General features: G+C 37.6%; 1 protein-coding gene across 1 annotated transcript; it reads right to left on the reverse strand.

Moving 5' to 3' along the window:
• Positions 1 to 6,728: 6,728 nt before the first annotated feature.
• On the reverse strand, positions 6,729 to 10,433 carry LOC110795424 (uncharacterized). The gene is made up of 7 exons (XM_056835808.1): positions 10,362 to 10,433; positions 10,003 to 10,251; positions 9,355 to 9,909; positions 9,061 to 9,246; positions 7,804 to 8,949; positions 7,409 to 7,683; positions 6,729 to 7,311 (listed from the first exon to the last, which is right to left on the reverse strand). Exons 1-7 carry the CDS (start codon positions 10,431 to 10,433, stop codon positions 6,729 to 6,731), a joined length of 3,066 nt encoding a protein of 1,021 aa, XP_056691786.1.
• Positions 10,434 to 15,575: the final 5,142 nt, after the last annotated feature.

Raw genomic sequence — 15,575 nt, forward strand, 5'->3', positions numbered from 1 at the left:
CTAGTAGAATGTTTGAGTTGGTTCATATTGATTTATGGGGTCCTTACAAAACTCCGTCATCTTGTAGAGCGAAATACATTTTAACGATTGTTGATGATTTTTCTAGAAGTGTGTGGATTTATTTGATTAGTAATAAAACTGAAGTTGAGTCGATGTTTCTGAATTTTGTTGCTATGATAAAGTGCCAATTTAATCAAATCATCAAGGTGGTTAGGAGTGATAATGGTACGGAGTTTAACTGTTTACAAGGATATTTTTTTAAGCATGGCATGTTGTTTGAATCTTCGTGTGTTGGAACGCCTCAACAAAACGGGCGAGTTGAAAGAAAACACCAATATATTTTGAATGTGGGAAGAGCGTTACGTTTCCAAGGAAATTTGCCTAAAAAGTTTTGGGGGGAATGTGTGATGGCTGCATGTTTTTTAATTAATCGCACTCCTACCCCGATACTTGGAAATAAGACTCCGTATGAAATGTTATTTGGGAAAGCGCCGTCTTTTGCCACTATTCGTGTGTTTGGGTGCTTGTGTTATGCTTACAATCTACGGAGTAAGGGGGATAAATTTGCTTCTCGTAGTAGGAAATGTGTGTTCCTTGGGTATCCGTTTGGACAAAAAGGTGGAAGGTGTATGATGTTGAGACCTGGGAAATTTTGTTTCCCGGGATGTGAGGTTTCATGAAGATGTCTTTCCGTTTGTAGATGCTCCGAATGGCAATGTTGGTGTTGATCGTATTTCACTTGAAGGTACACATGAGTTTGAGCAATGGGACTTGCTACGTGAGGATGAGGGAGTTGGGACAGCAGGTGGAAGGCCTGTTGATGGTAATCTTCCTGTGAGTGAAGCAGACGCTGTTCTGCAGGGTGGGCAGCAACTGCCTGTGTGTGAGGCGCCTGAGGCGCGAGGTGAGGCGCTGGGGCGTGAGGATGGGGCGCTGCATGACGCGCAGGGTGAGGCGCTGCATGAGGCGCAGGATGAGGCGCTGCATGATGCACAGGCTGAGGCGCTGCGTGATGTGCAGCATGATGCGATGCGAGATGGGAAGCAAGAGGAGCTGCATCATGCGAGCCTGCAGGACGTGCAGTGCGGGCAGTGAGTTGCTTTGAATGAGGGAGTAAGGGAGCAGCAGCCCGTGGCACGTGATGAGGGTGCGAGGAGTGGTGGTGCGGAGTCAAGTAGTGAAGGTACGGAGTTGGGTAGGGGGAAGCGAGAGAAGTTTCCGTCATCTAAGTTGCGCGATTACACGACGCACACAATCCAGAAAAAATATAGTTCATCCGACAATCCACCAATGTCACCGTCTTCAGGTACTCCTTATCCTATCACCTATTTTGTTAATTATGAACGCTTTTCGTCGAAACACATAAATTTTATTGCAGCACTGCAGGAAAGCAAAGCACCTAAAACATTTAAACAGGCAATGCAACATGAGGGGTGGCGAGATGCAATGGCATCTGAAATTGCTGCTTTAGAGGATCAGGGTACTTGGACATTGGAAAGTTTGCCGGAAGGGAAGAAAGCACTCGGAAGTAAATGGGTGTATACTGAGAAGAGAGACGAAGATGGGAATCTGTTGCGTTTAAAGGCACGCTTAGTCTGTCTAGGCAATCATCAGGAGGAAGGTGTGGATTATATTGAGACTTTCGCGCCCGTTGCAAAAATGGCTACCGTTCGTACTTTCCTTGCGGTCGTAGCTGTTAAGAAGTGGGAGGTGCATCAGATGCACGTTCACAATGCTTTTCTTCACGGAGACTTGGAGGAAGAGATTTATATGAAAATACCGCCAGGCTTTCAGAAACATAATTCGGACAAAGTTTGCAGAATGAGGAAATCATTGTATGGCTTGAAACAGGCACCCCGTTGTTGGTTCGAGAAATTGTCTACGACCCTGAAGCACTATGGTTTTCAACAGTCATACTTAGATTATTCTTTGTTTACGCTTTCCAAAGGTACGTTGCAGTTAAGTGTGCTTATTTATGTAGATGACATGATTATTGCAAGCAATAGTACATTTGCGCTGGAAAGTTTTAAGGCTTATTTGAGTGAATGCTTTAAGATGAAGGATCTGGGTGCTCTGAAATATTTTTTGGGTCTTGAGGTGGCCCGCAGTAGTATGGGTTTCTATGTTTGTCAGAGAAAATATGCTTTGGATATAATTTCTGAGACTGGTCTGTTGGGTGCAAAGCCTGTTGAGTTTCTAATGGAGCAAAATCATAAACTGGCACTGGAAGATGGGCCAGACTTTGCTGGCGTCTGATCTACCTGGCAGTCACGAGATCGGATTTGGCATATTCTGTTCATATTCTCTCCCAGTTCATGCAGTCGCCGAAACAGGAAAATTGGGAAGCGGCGTTGCGAGTGGTGCGTTACTTGAAAAAGTGCCCCGGACAAGGTATTCTACTTCGCTCAAATAGTGTTTTACAGTTGGAAGGGTAGTGTGATTCGGATTGGGCAAGTTGTCCGTTGACTCGTCGCTCCTTGACAGGTTGGTTTGTGTTGCTTGGTTTGTCTCCGGTGTCTTGGAAAACCAAGAAACAACATACCGTCTCGCGTTCGACGGCGGAAGCCGAATATCGTTCCATGGCCGCATTGACATGTGAATTAAAGTGGTTAAAGCAACTTCTTTCGGATTTGGGAGTTTCTCATAAACAAGGTATGAACATCCTCTGTGATAGCCAGTCTGCATTGCATATTGCACATAATCCGGTGTTTCATGAGCGGACGAAACACATTGAGTTGGATTGTCATTTTATTCATGATGCAATCAAGGAGGGAATTATTTGCCCGTCGTATGTATCGACAAAGGTTCAATTGGCGCATATTTTCACCAAAGCGTTGGGGAAGGCGCAATTTGAGTTACGATATATACAGTGTTTACGGAGTTTATTATGTGAATATTGTAATATCCTAGATATACGGAATTACCTAGTTAGCCTTCCTAATGTAATATATATATATATACAGTTGAGAATTAATGAGAAATCACGAGATTGAGTATTATCTGTCAGGACCACACGAGCGTCCACACACACGAATTCTTTTTTATTTATTTATTTATTATCAATGATATCTACTATTCATTCAGTTCAGATTGTTTCTTTGGTAAAGATTTTTATGCGCGAAATTGAAATGAGGTCAATCTTTCGACTAGAATCAAACGAATCAGACGAAAATCATATTTATCACGGCTACAAGTCTACAACAGATCTATAAACTCCCTCGTTGAAGAAGACTGTAAATCACAGCGATATAAAAGAAGGTATGCAGAACGTTTGATATATTACGATCCTAGCTATGGTGAAAGGAAGTTTTTATTAAATTCGGTTGATATGTATTTGTTGGATTCAAATCTTTATGTAGATGTCGTATGATTTTTTATCAATAAATTAATTTGATTATAAAAAATTAAAAAATAAATAAAACGTATTACTTGTATTACTTTACGTCTTTGTGTGTAGGGCATCACTCTAACCCAAATATTTTATTAGGGGCTAGTTTGGTTGCACTTGGAAAGTTATACTTCCTTTGTATTTGCAATCTCTTAACTTTCTAAGAATCGAGAAAAGTAGAACTTCTAGAAAGTTTTACTTCCAAGTGCAACCAAACTCCCTATTTGCTTTTCACTTCCTAAGAAATGAAACTTCTCAACTCTCATGCATATTAGAATGTCAACTAAACTAGCCCTAGATTACAACTTAGGATATAACTCGAACCCAAATACATTACTTTACTACATTACACGTTATACATTATGCTCATGCTCGTGATGGGTTCAGTTTGGTACTTGTCTAATAATTATCCATCCTATACCTAAAATCACGTGAATGGACAAATGCACACACTACAAAATAATCATTTTATAGAGACGAGGAATTTCGTTTCTATATAGTCCAAATCCGTCTCAAAATGATGCTTAGAGACGGATTTGAGACGAAAATAGGGCGTCACTATGGAGGGCGTCTCAAAAAAAATTGAGACGGAATTGTTGCAAATCCATTACAAATTTGAGACGGAAATTTTGAAACTCCATATAAAATTCCATCTCAATTTTAATTTAGAGACGAAAATTTAGTAACCCGTCTCAAGTTTGAGACGTTTATTGTATCCGTCTCAAAATCCATCTCTAATTGATGCATAATTTTGTAGTGACAGTCCTTATTTGGATGTTTACCATTTCTCAAACCCCCAACTCCTTCACATGGATGTCCCAAAAATTCAAAAACTCAAACATTCAAAACTCCAAAAGAAAACAAAAGATCAATTCCATAACATTTCACACTGATCTATAATCAGTTTAATACCAATGAGGTACGTGGTTAATATTGAACGTCTGTATACTATAGGTTTCAGGTTCAATTCTCTTTATCCTTAATTTGTATTTATATTGCACTTATAACTCATTTGCAAAAAAAAAATAAAAAAAATTATAGGGCTTTGGTCATAATTTTCTAGGCATAATTTTCAAATACCATCTTCATCGTTAACCTTTGATCATATGTAAATCAATTCGGAATTAGGAATTAGGAATGATTAATACGGAGATGGAGTACTTAGTTTGACAAATTCGGATTTTGTTCCCACCAAAAAAAAAAACAAATTTGGTTTTTTATTTATTTTTAGTGTACCACTTCTGCTTTATTCTATTTTTTTTCCTCCTATTATCTATCTTTTACCATCTCAATACCTTTTTTCCATAATAATTAGACATTATCATCAATTCTCTCTCACTTTACCGACTATTATCCATTAATTTATTACCCATCTCTTACTTTTTTACCTCTTTTTTTACATTCAATCATCACTTCTCGAAACAAGAGGCTAAGGTAAATAAAAACTAAAAAAAAAATACTCCAGAGGGAGTAGATTAGTTGAGTTTTATCGATTTTTATCGGTGAAAAGCCTCAATCTTTGTTATTTTGTTGGTTTGCTCCTTTAATTTTGTTTCTCTTTAGGTTACAATAACGCTTCCTCCTCGTGCAAGAAACTTTTCTCCCTTGAAAAACATGGCTTTTATTTTTCTTCGAGGAATATTTTTCTTAGGTTATTTTGTTTTGTTGAAGATCCCTCCTTCTTCGAGGAATATTGGTTGATCTTCAACCAATATGTTGTTTAGGACTAATTAGTGTTGTTCATGTCATATAGCTATTTATTAATGATAATTTTCCTATTCCCTCCAAAAAATTCAAAAAAAATAATGGTTGGAGCTTATCGAGCCTAGCTTACACAATGATTGTCTTATGTATAAAACCAACTTCTTACCACATAGTTATACAAAGTACTAGCATCCTAATCAAATAGTTATTTTACTGTATCAAATAGATATGTTCAATTAACTATAATAAATCAATAATTATAATTTCTAAATCAATAGTTAAACTTTATCATATATTAGTTGTTGACATCAACGATTTTATTTTGTATGGCGACAGCTACCCAACAATTAGTGCATAATTTGATGAACAAACGATATTCCCATAGACTCCAGAGGCGGACTTATATGGTCCTGGAGAATTATTTAAAAAAAATTGGTTAAATCGATATTGAGGTAATTGATTGCACTTGAATATTTAATATATTAATAATTAACTTATATTAAAGACAATGAAATGTACTCATAGCTTGGTGGTTGTTTGACAATATTTTACACAAGATACTTGGGTTTGAATCCTGGTAAGAGGATGGTTTAATATTATTATTTTTTTCTTATTTTTGTCTTTTACTTGTCCTTTATTGATCCTCTATATTTTTCATGTTTTCCCCTTTTGTTTTTTTTTTGGTAAGCAAGCATTATAATTAATATCAAACAAGGTCAATACAACCTAGCCAACTCAAGTTGAGAAGGCAACAAACAACAATCAACTGCCACAGCAGTCAACACATAACACCTAGCATCTAACAAACTAGCTACACACAGCTACAACCACATATCAATTACAAACTGAGGAACCAATTACTATCTCTTCTGCTCACTTTCTGACTCATGACTATTGTGATCCTATCTCTCACAATTTGCTTCAAACTCCCCATAACAGAATGCACTGCAGGCACATAATTCTCCCAGAAGCTTTGATTTCTGCTTTTCCATATCAAATATACCAGAGCTGCCACCCCTGCATAACATACTTGAGTTCTGAATTTAGAATATCTTCTTCTTTTAATACTACTGATTACATTCTGCAAACTTGTACTGGTAAGCTGAATACCAAGCCATGTAGTAAGACCTTGCAGACACATAAGGTTGTACTGACAGTTGAAAAACAGATGCTCATGAACCTCATCACCTTGCTTGCAAATTAAACACTCAGCTGAATTACTAATCCCCATTTTTGCTAGTGTGGCTGTAGTCTGTAATCTATTCTGCATAGCCAGCCAACAAATGAACCTATGTTTTGGCACATTCAATCTATTCCAGACCACCTTATCCCACTAAATATGAGGTTTATCACCAGTTAGTTTGCCATACACTTGTTTCACAGAATAGTGTGTCATGTTTCTGATATCAGCCTGAGAATACACTTGCTTCAACTGATCTCTTGTTGTACAAATTCTTCTCCAGTACCAACTTGCAGAAGCATTAGGTTGGTACTCCCACCAATCCCCATCCTTGAGATATACTGAATTAATCCACTTAATCCATATATTATCCTGCTTATTGGTGATAGCCCACACATATTTCCCCATACTAGCAATGTTCCAAGTGATCACATCCCTAAAGCCCAAACCACCCTCCTACTTAGGGGAGCAAACTCTTTCCCAAGCTATGTTACTTGGCTTAGTACTGTAGGTTTGTCCACTCCATAAGAAGGCCTTACAGATTTTGATAATGTCAAGAAGTACACTCCTAGGAAGAATGTAAACCTGAGCCCAATACATATGCAAGCTTAACAGTACAGAATTAATCAGCTGCATTCTAGCAGTGTAGGACAGATTCCTAGTGCTCCACATTTTAATCCTTGCTGTCATTTTATCCACCAAAACGTCACACTGGCCTGCAGATATCTTTTTAGAACAAATTAGTACTCCTAAGTACTTAAAAGGCAGAACACTTCTAACAAACCCAGAAGCTTCCACCACTCTTGTCACATCAGATTCAGCCATGCCATGACAATAAACAGCATATTTTCTTTTATTAGCCATCAGACCAGAAGACTTAGAAAACAGGACAAAAGCTTGAAGAAGAGAATAAATGGAAGGGTAATCCCCTTTACAACACAAGATGAGGTCATCAGCAAAACAAAGATGAGTGAGTTTAAGATCTTTACACCTGGGATGGTAATGAAATTGAGGCAGCTCAGTCAACTTATGAAGAATTCTGGATAGGTTATTCCATGCATATAACAAACAACAGAGGTGACATAGGGTCACCTTGTCTCAAACCTCTCTTTTACTTAAAGAAACCATGCATTGACCGATTGATCATGAGAGAAAACATTGGGGTTGTAACACAAGTCATCACCAACTTCACAAATTTATCAAGGAAACCTAGAATCTCCAACATCTCCTGAAGGAAACACCAATCAACTGTATCATAAGCCTTTTGCAAATCTACTTTCAACAAACAACTTGGCTTAACTGATTTCCTTCCATAATATCTAACCAGATCCTGAATTACCATGATATTATGGACAATGTACCTTCCATGCACAAACCCTCCTTCATTCTCAAGAATCAAATCTGGTAACACCTATCTTAACCTCCCACATAGCACCTTAGTAACACACTTATAAAGAGTATTGCAACATGAAATAGGCCTAAACTCACTAACATTTTTTGGGCATTTTGTTTTAGGAATTAAGGTGATTACTGTGTGATTCATCTCCTTTAAAAGCTTGCCATTATTCAGCACATCAAGCACATCATTGATTACCTCATCACCTACAATATGCCAATCATCTTTGTAGAAAAAAGAACCAAAGCCATCTGATCCAGGAGCTTTAGTGCCTGGAATGGAAAACAAGGCACTCTTCACTTCTTCTTTAGTGTAATCAGCAGTAAGAATTGTTCTATGTTGGTCTGTAATCACAGGGCCAACCAACACAATCTCCTTGAAAACAGGCTTGCTGTCAGCTTGATTAGTGCCCAACAGCTTCATATAATACTCTAGGAAAGCACCAGAAACTGTATCAGTTGTATCTTGCCAATTCCCATGCATATCATGTATGCTGTATACTTGATTCTGCACATTCCTGGTCTTGATACTCTGATGAAATAATACAGTGTTCTCATCTCCGGCTTTGATCCATTCCATCTTAGCTTTTTGTTTTAAGAAATCCATGTACACCTGATGGTGCCTTTTGTACTCCTTGATTGCAGCTAACTCTAAGTCAGCTAAAGTTTGATCAGTAGGATTAGAATGCATAGCTTTCTGAGCTTCCATCAGTAACTGGTGAGCTTTAATATCAGCAGCTTGAATATCAGTGAATCCAATCTTATTAAGCTCCTTCAAGGCAAGCTTAATCTTCTTCAATTTAGAAACTAGTACATACATCTTGCTTCCATTAATCTGCTCACTCCATACATCTTGGATGATAGCATTGAAATTAGGAGCTGTTTTCCACATTGTGTAATATCTGAATAGTTTCTTCCCACCTGCAACCCTTGGATACAAAGTGAGAAGACCAGGAGAGTGATCAAACTCCCCTTCACTCATAAAACACACCTCTGCATCAGTATAAACATCATGCCAAGCTGGATTAGCCAACACTCTATCCAACTTAGAAAACACTCTAGCATTACCCTGCTGTTTATTATTCCAGGTAAACATATTCCCCACACATTTCACATCCTCCATACTACAATCATGCATACACTCATTAATTCCAGAAATTTCAGCTTGCCTCACAGGAGCACCAATTCTCTCCTCACTAGTCATAACACAGTTGAAATCCCCACCCATGATCCAAGGTTCCTGTGTGCTCAAAGTCTTTAAGTCTCTCCATAACGCTAGTCTCTACTTACTCTCATTAAAAGCATACAAAAAAGTACAATAAAATCCATCTTTACCACTCATAGGAATGACATGGTAATGGATGAATTGAGTTGTAACAGCTAGAATACTCACAGTAAAACTGCCAGGTTTCCAAGCAACTACTATCCTTCTACCTTTATGAAAACTAACATTCCCAGTGAAACACCAATTTGTGAACACTCTTTGATAAATTTTACCAATATTGGCACCCTTCACCTTGTGTTCAAGGAGCCCAACCAACCCAATATCAAACTTCTGGATGAACCTTCTCACTTCATCCTGTTTTTTAACTAAGTTGATGCCCCTTACATTCCAACTAAGGACTCTATCCATGAGAAAGTGAAGGGTCCCCCCTTCCACTTAAACCTCCCCCCGTCTCACACTCACTTCTCCTCCTGGCAAATTATCAGTACTCTCATTCATACTTTCATTCTGCAGAATATCAAAGGGGTTAGCAACATGTGTTGGCTCCACAGAATCAACCCTAACCCTGATAGGCCTCAATGCTCTTTGAAATCCCTCTTGATCCACCTCAATAGCTGGGTGAACAACTTGTTGAGGTTGTGCACCCCCTTGCTTCTGTTTCTGAACCCACACTTTCCTACTTTTACCCTGCCTACAATCTGTTTCAACATGCCCCACCATATTGCATTTGGCACATAAAGTTGGTTTCCATTCATACCTCAATTCCACCTGAACCTTCTCTCCATGTTCATTCATGAAAAATATATGGTCAGGCAAGGAAGCTGCCATTGGAACTTCAACCATTACTCTAGCAAACTGTATTTTATCCCTGCAAGCTGTAGCATAATCTCTCTTTATAGGTTTCCCCAATTGGCTCACAATTTTGAATATGGCTTTCTCACTCCAGTATTTAAAATTCAGTTTCAACTGAATCCAAATTGGAACAACCTGCACCACCTCCTTTTCCATATCAACATCCTGATCCCAAGGTTTCACAATCAATGGCTTACTATCAAAAAAATAATGGCCCTTAAGCACCTTATCTCTCGATTCCATGGATAAAAATCTCACCTGATACACTCCCTTTTTCACTAATACCACCTTATCCACCTTCAGACTTCCCCAAATCCTCCTAACATAGCCCTCCATCACATTAATTGGGGGATTAGCACCCACAATATAACAAACAACAGTAGAGTTCCAAAAATCAATCTCACTTTGAATATCATCCAATTCAATCTGAACTGGTGCAGTAGTATCCTCAGCTAACACAGATTCCTCATCAAGGTTATTATCAACTACTATTTCATCATCAAAATGCTGTAAAATGGGAACAGAGATCATACCCATATCCACATTAGAACGAGCTCCTGAGCTTAACTGTGCGATCCATGTATGACCTCCATGAACTCATTGAACGAATGTCGAACCTCCGATCGAACTTGAAGCTGCTTCAATGCCAAATTTGGAGTGAAAACCTCATTTTCCAAACCAAAATCCATTGCCTATACTCCCAATACTTCATCCAACGAGCGTCTTTTAAGTGCTTGCGAGTCTGAAGAAGGTCCTCGAGGTTTTTTTTATAAGAATTTCTTTTATGTAAAATTATCTAAACTGAATTTTGATTATTAAAAAAAGAAGTAAATAAGGTGAACAATTTTTTTTATTAAAGGTAAGAAAAGGGACCCTACTTCACTTGAGCCACTCTCAAGCATTTTTGCAGCTGATGGAGCTTGACAAACATACTATACCTAATTACTCCTATATTTGTCAATTGTCATTGTTTGCTTATATATTTTCCATTTAATCCGTAGTTTTTTCCCATCCTTTAGGATTATTGTGGATAAGTGGGATAACTACAAAAGAAATAACTTTTATGTTCAGAGTTTTATAACTTCCATTATACTTGTTCCCATCATTGTGAATCAATGTGGGACAACTTTTCTCCAATGCCTTGATCAATGTTAATAAATATTGGTTTTACTAATACACTGTTGTACGAATTCTTTTCAGGGGTAAAATTTATTAAAGATCATACGTTGCTCGGCAACTAAGCTAATTTCAATATTAAAGGAAGATCATTAGATCATACAATTGCTAGAACGTGGGTCATAGGCCGGTTTAAGTGTAGGTGGACTCGTAGGTCGTGGTTCGTATGTTAGTAGATCCTACACCTACTACTCTCGGTATATTCATATCATCCGAAAGTGTAAGTCCCTTATCACTAAGCGTGAGTGAGAAATTACCATTAGAGATTGTTACAGAGAAGCCAATAGAGCGGCTGAAGACTAATTAAAGTGAAAACTAATTAAAGTGGCTTAAAACAAGTATTAAAAATACTAAGTGGAAGATTCGGATAACCGGATATGATCGGATATTACCGTTATAGTGGCCCCTATATAACTGTTTCATCTATTTTTTCATTTTCAGGTGGTAAAAAAATAATATCTATACTATATATTAAAAACGTCTAAAAGAAAGTATACGTGACACATGGGCCACATGGCGCTCTGCTTATGGGTCGTTTGCTCAATGTAATCTTCATATACATAAAGAAAATGTTAAACATGGTTTGCTTAAGGTTTGAACAACTCTTGACCTTGAGTTTAAACAATAGAGATTTTACCACTAAGGTATTACATGTTTCATGTTTTCATTGCAAAAATAAATAAATAAATAAATAAATATATATAATAATAATAATAATAATAATAATAATAATAATAATAATAATAATAATAATAATAATAACAACAACAACAACAACAATATCAAGAATAAAAGTAACTATATTTATATTAATTGAAAAAATTATAATAAAAAAGAAAATAATAAATTAAAATAATATGAAAATATTAATAACATAAAAATCTATATAATATACTAAAAGAGAGGAAATCAATGTGGTGATGACAAGTGTCACTCATTGATTGGCCTCTCTTTCAATATAAATAATTAAATTTAATAAAAAAAAATTAAAGCAACAAAATTTTCAAATACCAATAATATCACGTAATTTGTGATTAACTTCCCCAAAATAGGGCTGAGATTTACATATACTTATAAAAATATATAATTTGTAAATTGATTGTGTAATTATTTTGTTAACTTTAAGATTTCGTTATATACATGGAGAATATTTTATAAACTACTGTTTCTATAGTTTGGTAACAAATCTAAAAATATAAGATTATCTTTTTTATAAAACTTTAATCCATTATAAAAATTTAACCGCATGTAGTCTAATAATTTGTACTTACATAATTAGAAAAAAAAGTGTATACAAATCTTAATATAGTACTCTATACTATTTTAACAACTAAATTCGATAATATGACCGCAATTGATTGTACTATTTTATACGCAATATATCTATATCTATATAATACGTAGTATACTAAAAGAGAGGAAATCAATGTAGTGATGACAAATGCCACTCATTGATTCGCCTCTCTTTTGATTAAAATGTTAGGTTATGATACATATGACAATTCATAAATCATGCGGAAAAACCATTTAGCCAGGAATACATATTATTTACACATAATCATATAGCATAGTTTAGATGCATACTCTTTGTTGCGTGCCTTCCCTAGCTGCGCCCGAACCGAACAAGAACAAGTCTTTAGGACTCCAAGTGTCGTCCCTCCGTAGATAGTCCACAGCACGTCCGGATCCGCCTTAAGATTGACCAACTAGAATCGCCCTTAAGGTACTAATAATTTCGGCACTTTTAGGCAAGGTATGTGACTGAATTTTTCTCTCAAAAACTCACTTTGAATACTTGAATAATCTATGTAAATATGTGACCCTAGGCACCTATTTATAGAGTTATGGAAAAGGTTTTGGAATCCTATTAGGATACTAATTTATTTAATTATAATCCTACTAGGACTCTAATTAAATAATCATTATCTAATAGTTTTAGGATTTAATCATATTTCGAATCCCGATTGCTTTAGGATTCCCGCACAAGCATTGCATGAGCACCGTACACCCGCGCAAGCCTTGCGGCCCACGCTAGGCGCACAACGCTCGGCCCACTGCTGTGCTCTCGCGCGCGCGCCCCAGGCCTTGGCTGGGCCTGGCCTTGCGCTGGGCCTGGTCGAGGCTTGGCATGCGATGGTGCGTGTTGGCTCGCTGGGCGATGGCCTGGCTTCGTGCTGGGCCTTCCTCTAGCGGGCCTCGTCCGATGCTAATTCGTACAATACGCTTCCGATTAAATTCCCGATTCCGGAATTCATTTCCGATACGAACAATATTTAATATTTCCGATTCCGGAATCAATTTCCGTTTCGAACAAATATTTAATATTTCCGTTTCCGGAATTATTTTCCGATTCCGATAATATTTCCGATTCTGACAATATTTCCGTTTCCGGCAATATTTCCGATTCCGGCAATATTTCCATTTCCGATAATATTTTCCGATATGTACCATGTTTCCGTTTCCGGCAACATCTACGACTTGGATAATATTTATATTTCCGATACGATCCATATTTCCGTTTCCGGCAATATCATCGTTTCCGGAGTATTCATTTCTTGCCTGTGACGATCTCAGCTCCCACTGAAACCAAGATCCATCGATTCCGAATATGCATAGATGGAGTATTTAATGCCATTAAATACTTGATCCGTTTACGCACTATTTGTGTGACCCTACGGGTTCAGTCAAGAGTAAGCTGTGGATTAATATCATTAATTCCACTTGAACTGAAGCGGCCTCTAGCTAGGCATTCAGCTCACTTGATCTCACTGAATTATTAACTTGTTAATTAATACTGAACCGCATTTATTAGACTTAACATCGAATGCATACTTGGACCAAGGGCATTATTTCCTTCAGTCTCCCACTTGTCCTTAGGGACAAGTGTGCATTTCCTAATTCCTTTGTCGCTTGATGCTTGCTCTTGAACATAAGGTAAGAGTTGTCATCCTTATTATGTCCAGAGGTGTTCCTCGGTTTCAGAGTTCAACTGATCATATAAACAGATAATCATAGCCTATGATTCATCCGAGCACGGCCATGCATTTCACAGTTTCTAGCTCTCCGAGTGGCCTTGTACAACTTTTAAGCATCTCATCCCGATTTATGGGAGGACAATCCCAATCTTGCGATCTTGAGATTAGACTTCGTTTGATAGGTGATTACCTGAGCGTTGCCTTTATAGCCTCCTTTTACGGTGCGACGGTTGGTCAACGTCAAAGCAACCAGTTCTCAAACAAGTAATCTCAAATCACTCAGGTATTGAGGATTTAGTGTCTAATAATTTTAATGAAATTTACTTATGACAGATTTTCATCTCTTACAGTAAAGTTTCATAGGTCTTGTTCGATACTAGTCTTCACAAAGTAAGTATCTATGCAAATGATTATGACATTGCCATGTCCACATAGTTCAAGAAACAGAACTACTAGTCATCTTGCATTCTAGTCGTCTAACATTTTCTATGCGTCCAATTTTATAGAAAACTCCGACTAGGGACCATTTTCAACCTTTGACATTCAAGTTCACTTGATAGACATTTCTTAGTCACAGGACTGGTCCTGACAGTCTATCTTGAATATATCGTCAAATTGAAGGGACTCATCATTTAATAAACCACAAATTAAATGGAAAAATGAATTCTCTTCATTTATTGTGAATGATTAACCAATAATGTTTTACAAAGATTTAAACTCTAAAACTTTAAAACATTAAACAGAGACATCAAAGCCATTCTCCAATATGCTTGATTCCCATAGCTGCAGTGTGCGAGTTGTGCTTCGCCTGCGGCAGAGGTTTAGTCAATGGATCTGATATGTTGTCATCAGTTCCAATTTTGCTTATCTCGACTTCTTTTCTTTCAACGAACTCTCGTAGAAGGTGAAATCTACGAAGTACATGCTTGACTCTCTGGTGGTGTCTAGGCTCCTTTGCCTGTGCAATAGCTCCGTTATTATCACAATACAGGGCTATTGGTCCTTTAATGGAGGGGACTACACCAAGTTCACCTATGAACTTCCTTAGCCATATAGCTTCCTTTGCTGCTTCATGTGCAGCAATGTACTCCGCTTCAGTTGTAGAATCCGCAATGGTGCTTTGCTTAGCACTTTTCCAGCTTACTGCTCCTCCGTTGAGGCAGAAGACAAACCCAGACTATGATCTGAAATCATCTTTGTCGGTTTGGAAACTTGCGTCCGTATAGCCTCTAATAATTAATTCATCATCTCCACCATAGACCAGGAAGTCATCTTTGTGCCTTTTCAGGTACTTCAGAATATTCTTGGCAGCAGTCCAATGCGCCTCTCCTGGGTCTGACTGGTATCTGCTCGTAGCACTGAGTGCGTACGCAACATCCGGGCGTGTACATATCATAGCATACATTATTGAACCAATCAATGATGCATATGGAATCCCATTCATTCGTCTACGCTCATCAAGTGTTTTTGGGCACTGAGTCTTGCTTAGAGTCATTCCATGAGACATGGGTAGGTAGCCTCGCTTGGAGTCCGCCATCTTGAACCTATCAAGCACATTATTGATATAAGTGCTTTGACTAAGTCCAATCATCTTTTTAGATCTATCTCTGTAAATCTTGATGCCCAATATGTACTGTGCTTCTTCTAGATCTTTCATCAAAAAACATTTCCCAAGCCAAA

This window comes from Spinacia oleracea, chromosome 2, assembly GCF_020520425.1.
Source record: "Spinacia oleracea cultivar Varoflay chromosome 2, BTI_SOV_V1, whole genome shotgun sequence".
Classification (NCBI taxonomy): Eukaryota; Viridiplantae; Streptophyta; class Magnoliopsida; order Caryophyllales; family Amaranthaceae; genus Spinacia; species Spinacia oleracea.

Excerpts from the sequence above, each read along its gene's own strand:
- LOC110795424 (XM_056835808.1), bottom strand. The coding sequence starts at position 10,433 with ATGGATTTTGGTTTGGAAAATGAGGTTTTCACTCCAAATTTGGCATTG. Across the intron at positions 9,910-10,002 it reads TGAAAAAGGGAGTGTATCAG|GATGTTGATATGGAAAAGGA; the intron begins GTGAGATTTTTA and ends CCTTGGGATCAG. Across the intron at positions 7,684-7,803 it reads TAAAGGAGATGAATCACACA|GTGTTACCAGATTTGATTCT; the intron begins GTAATCACCTTA and ends AGGTTAAGATAG.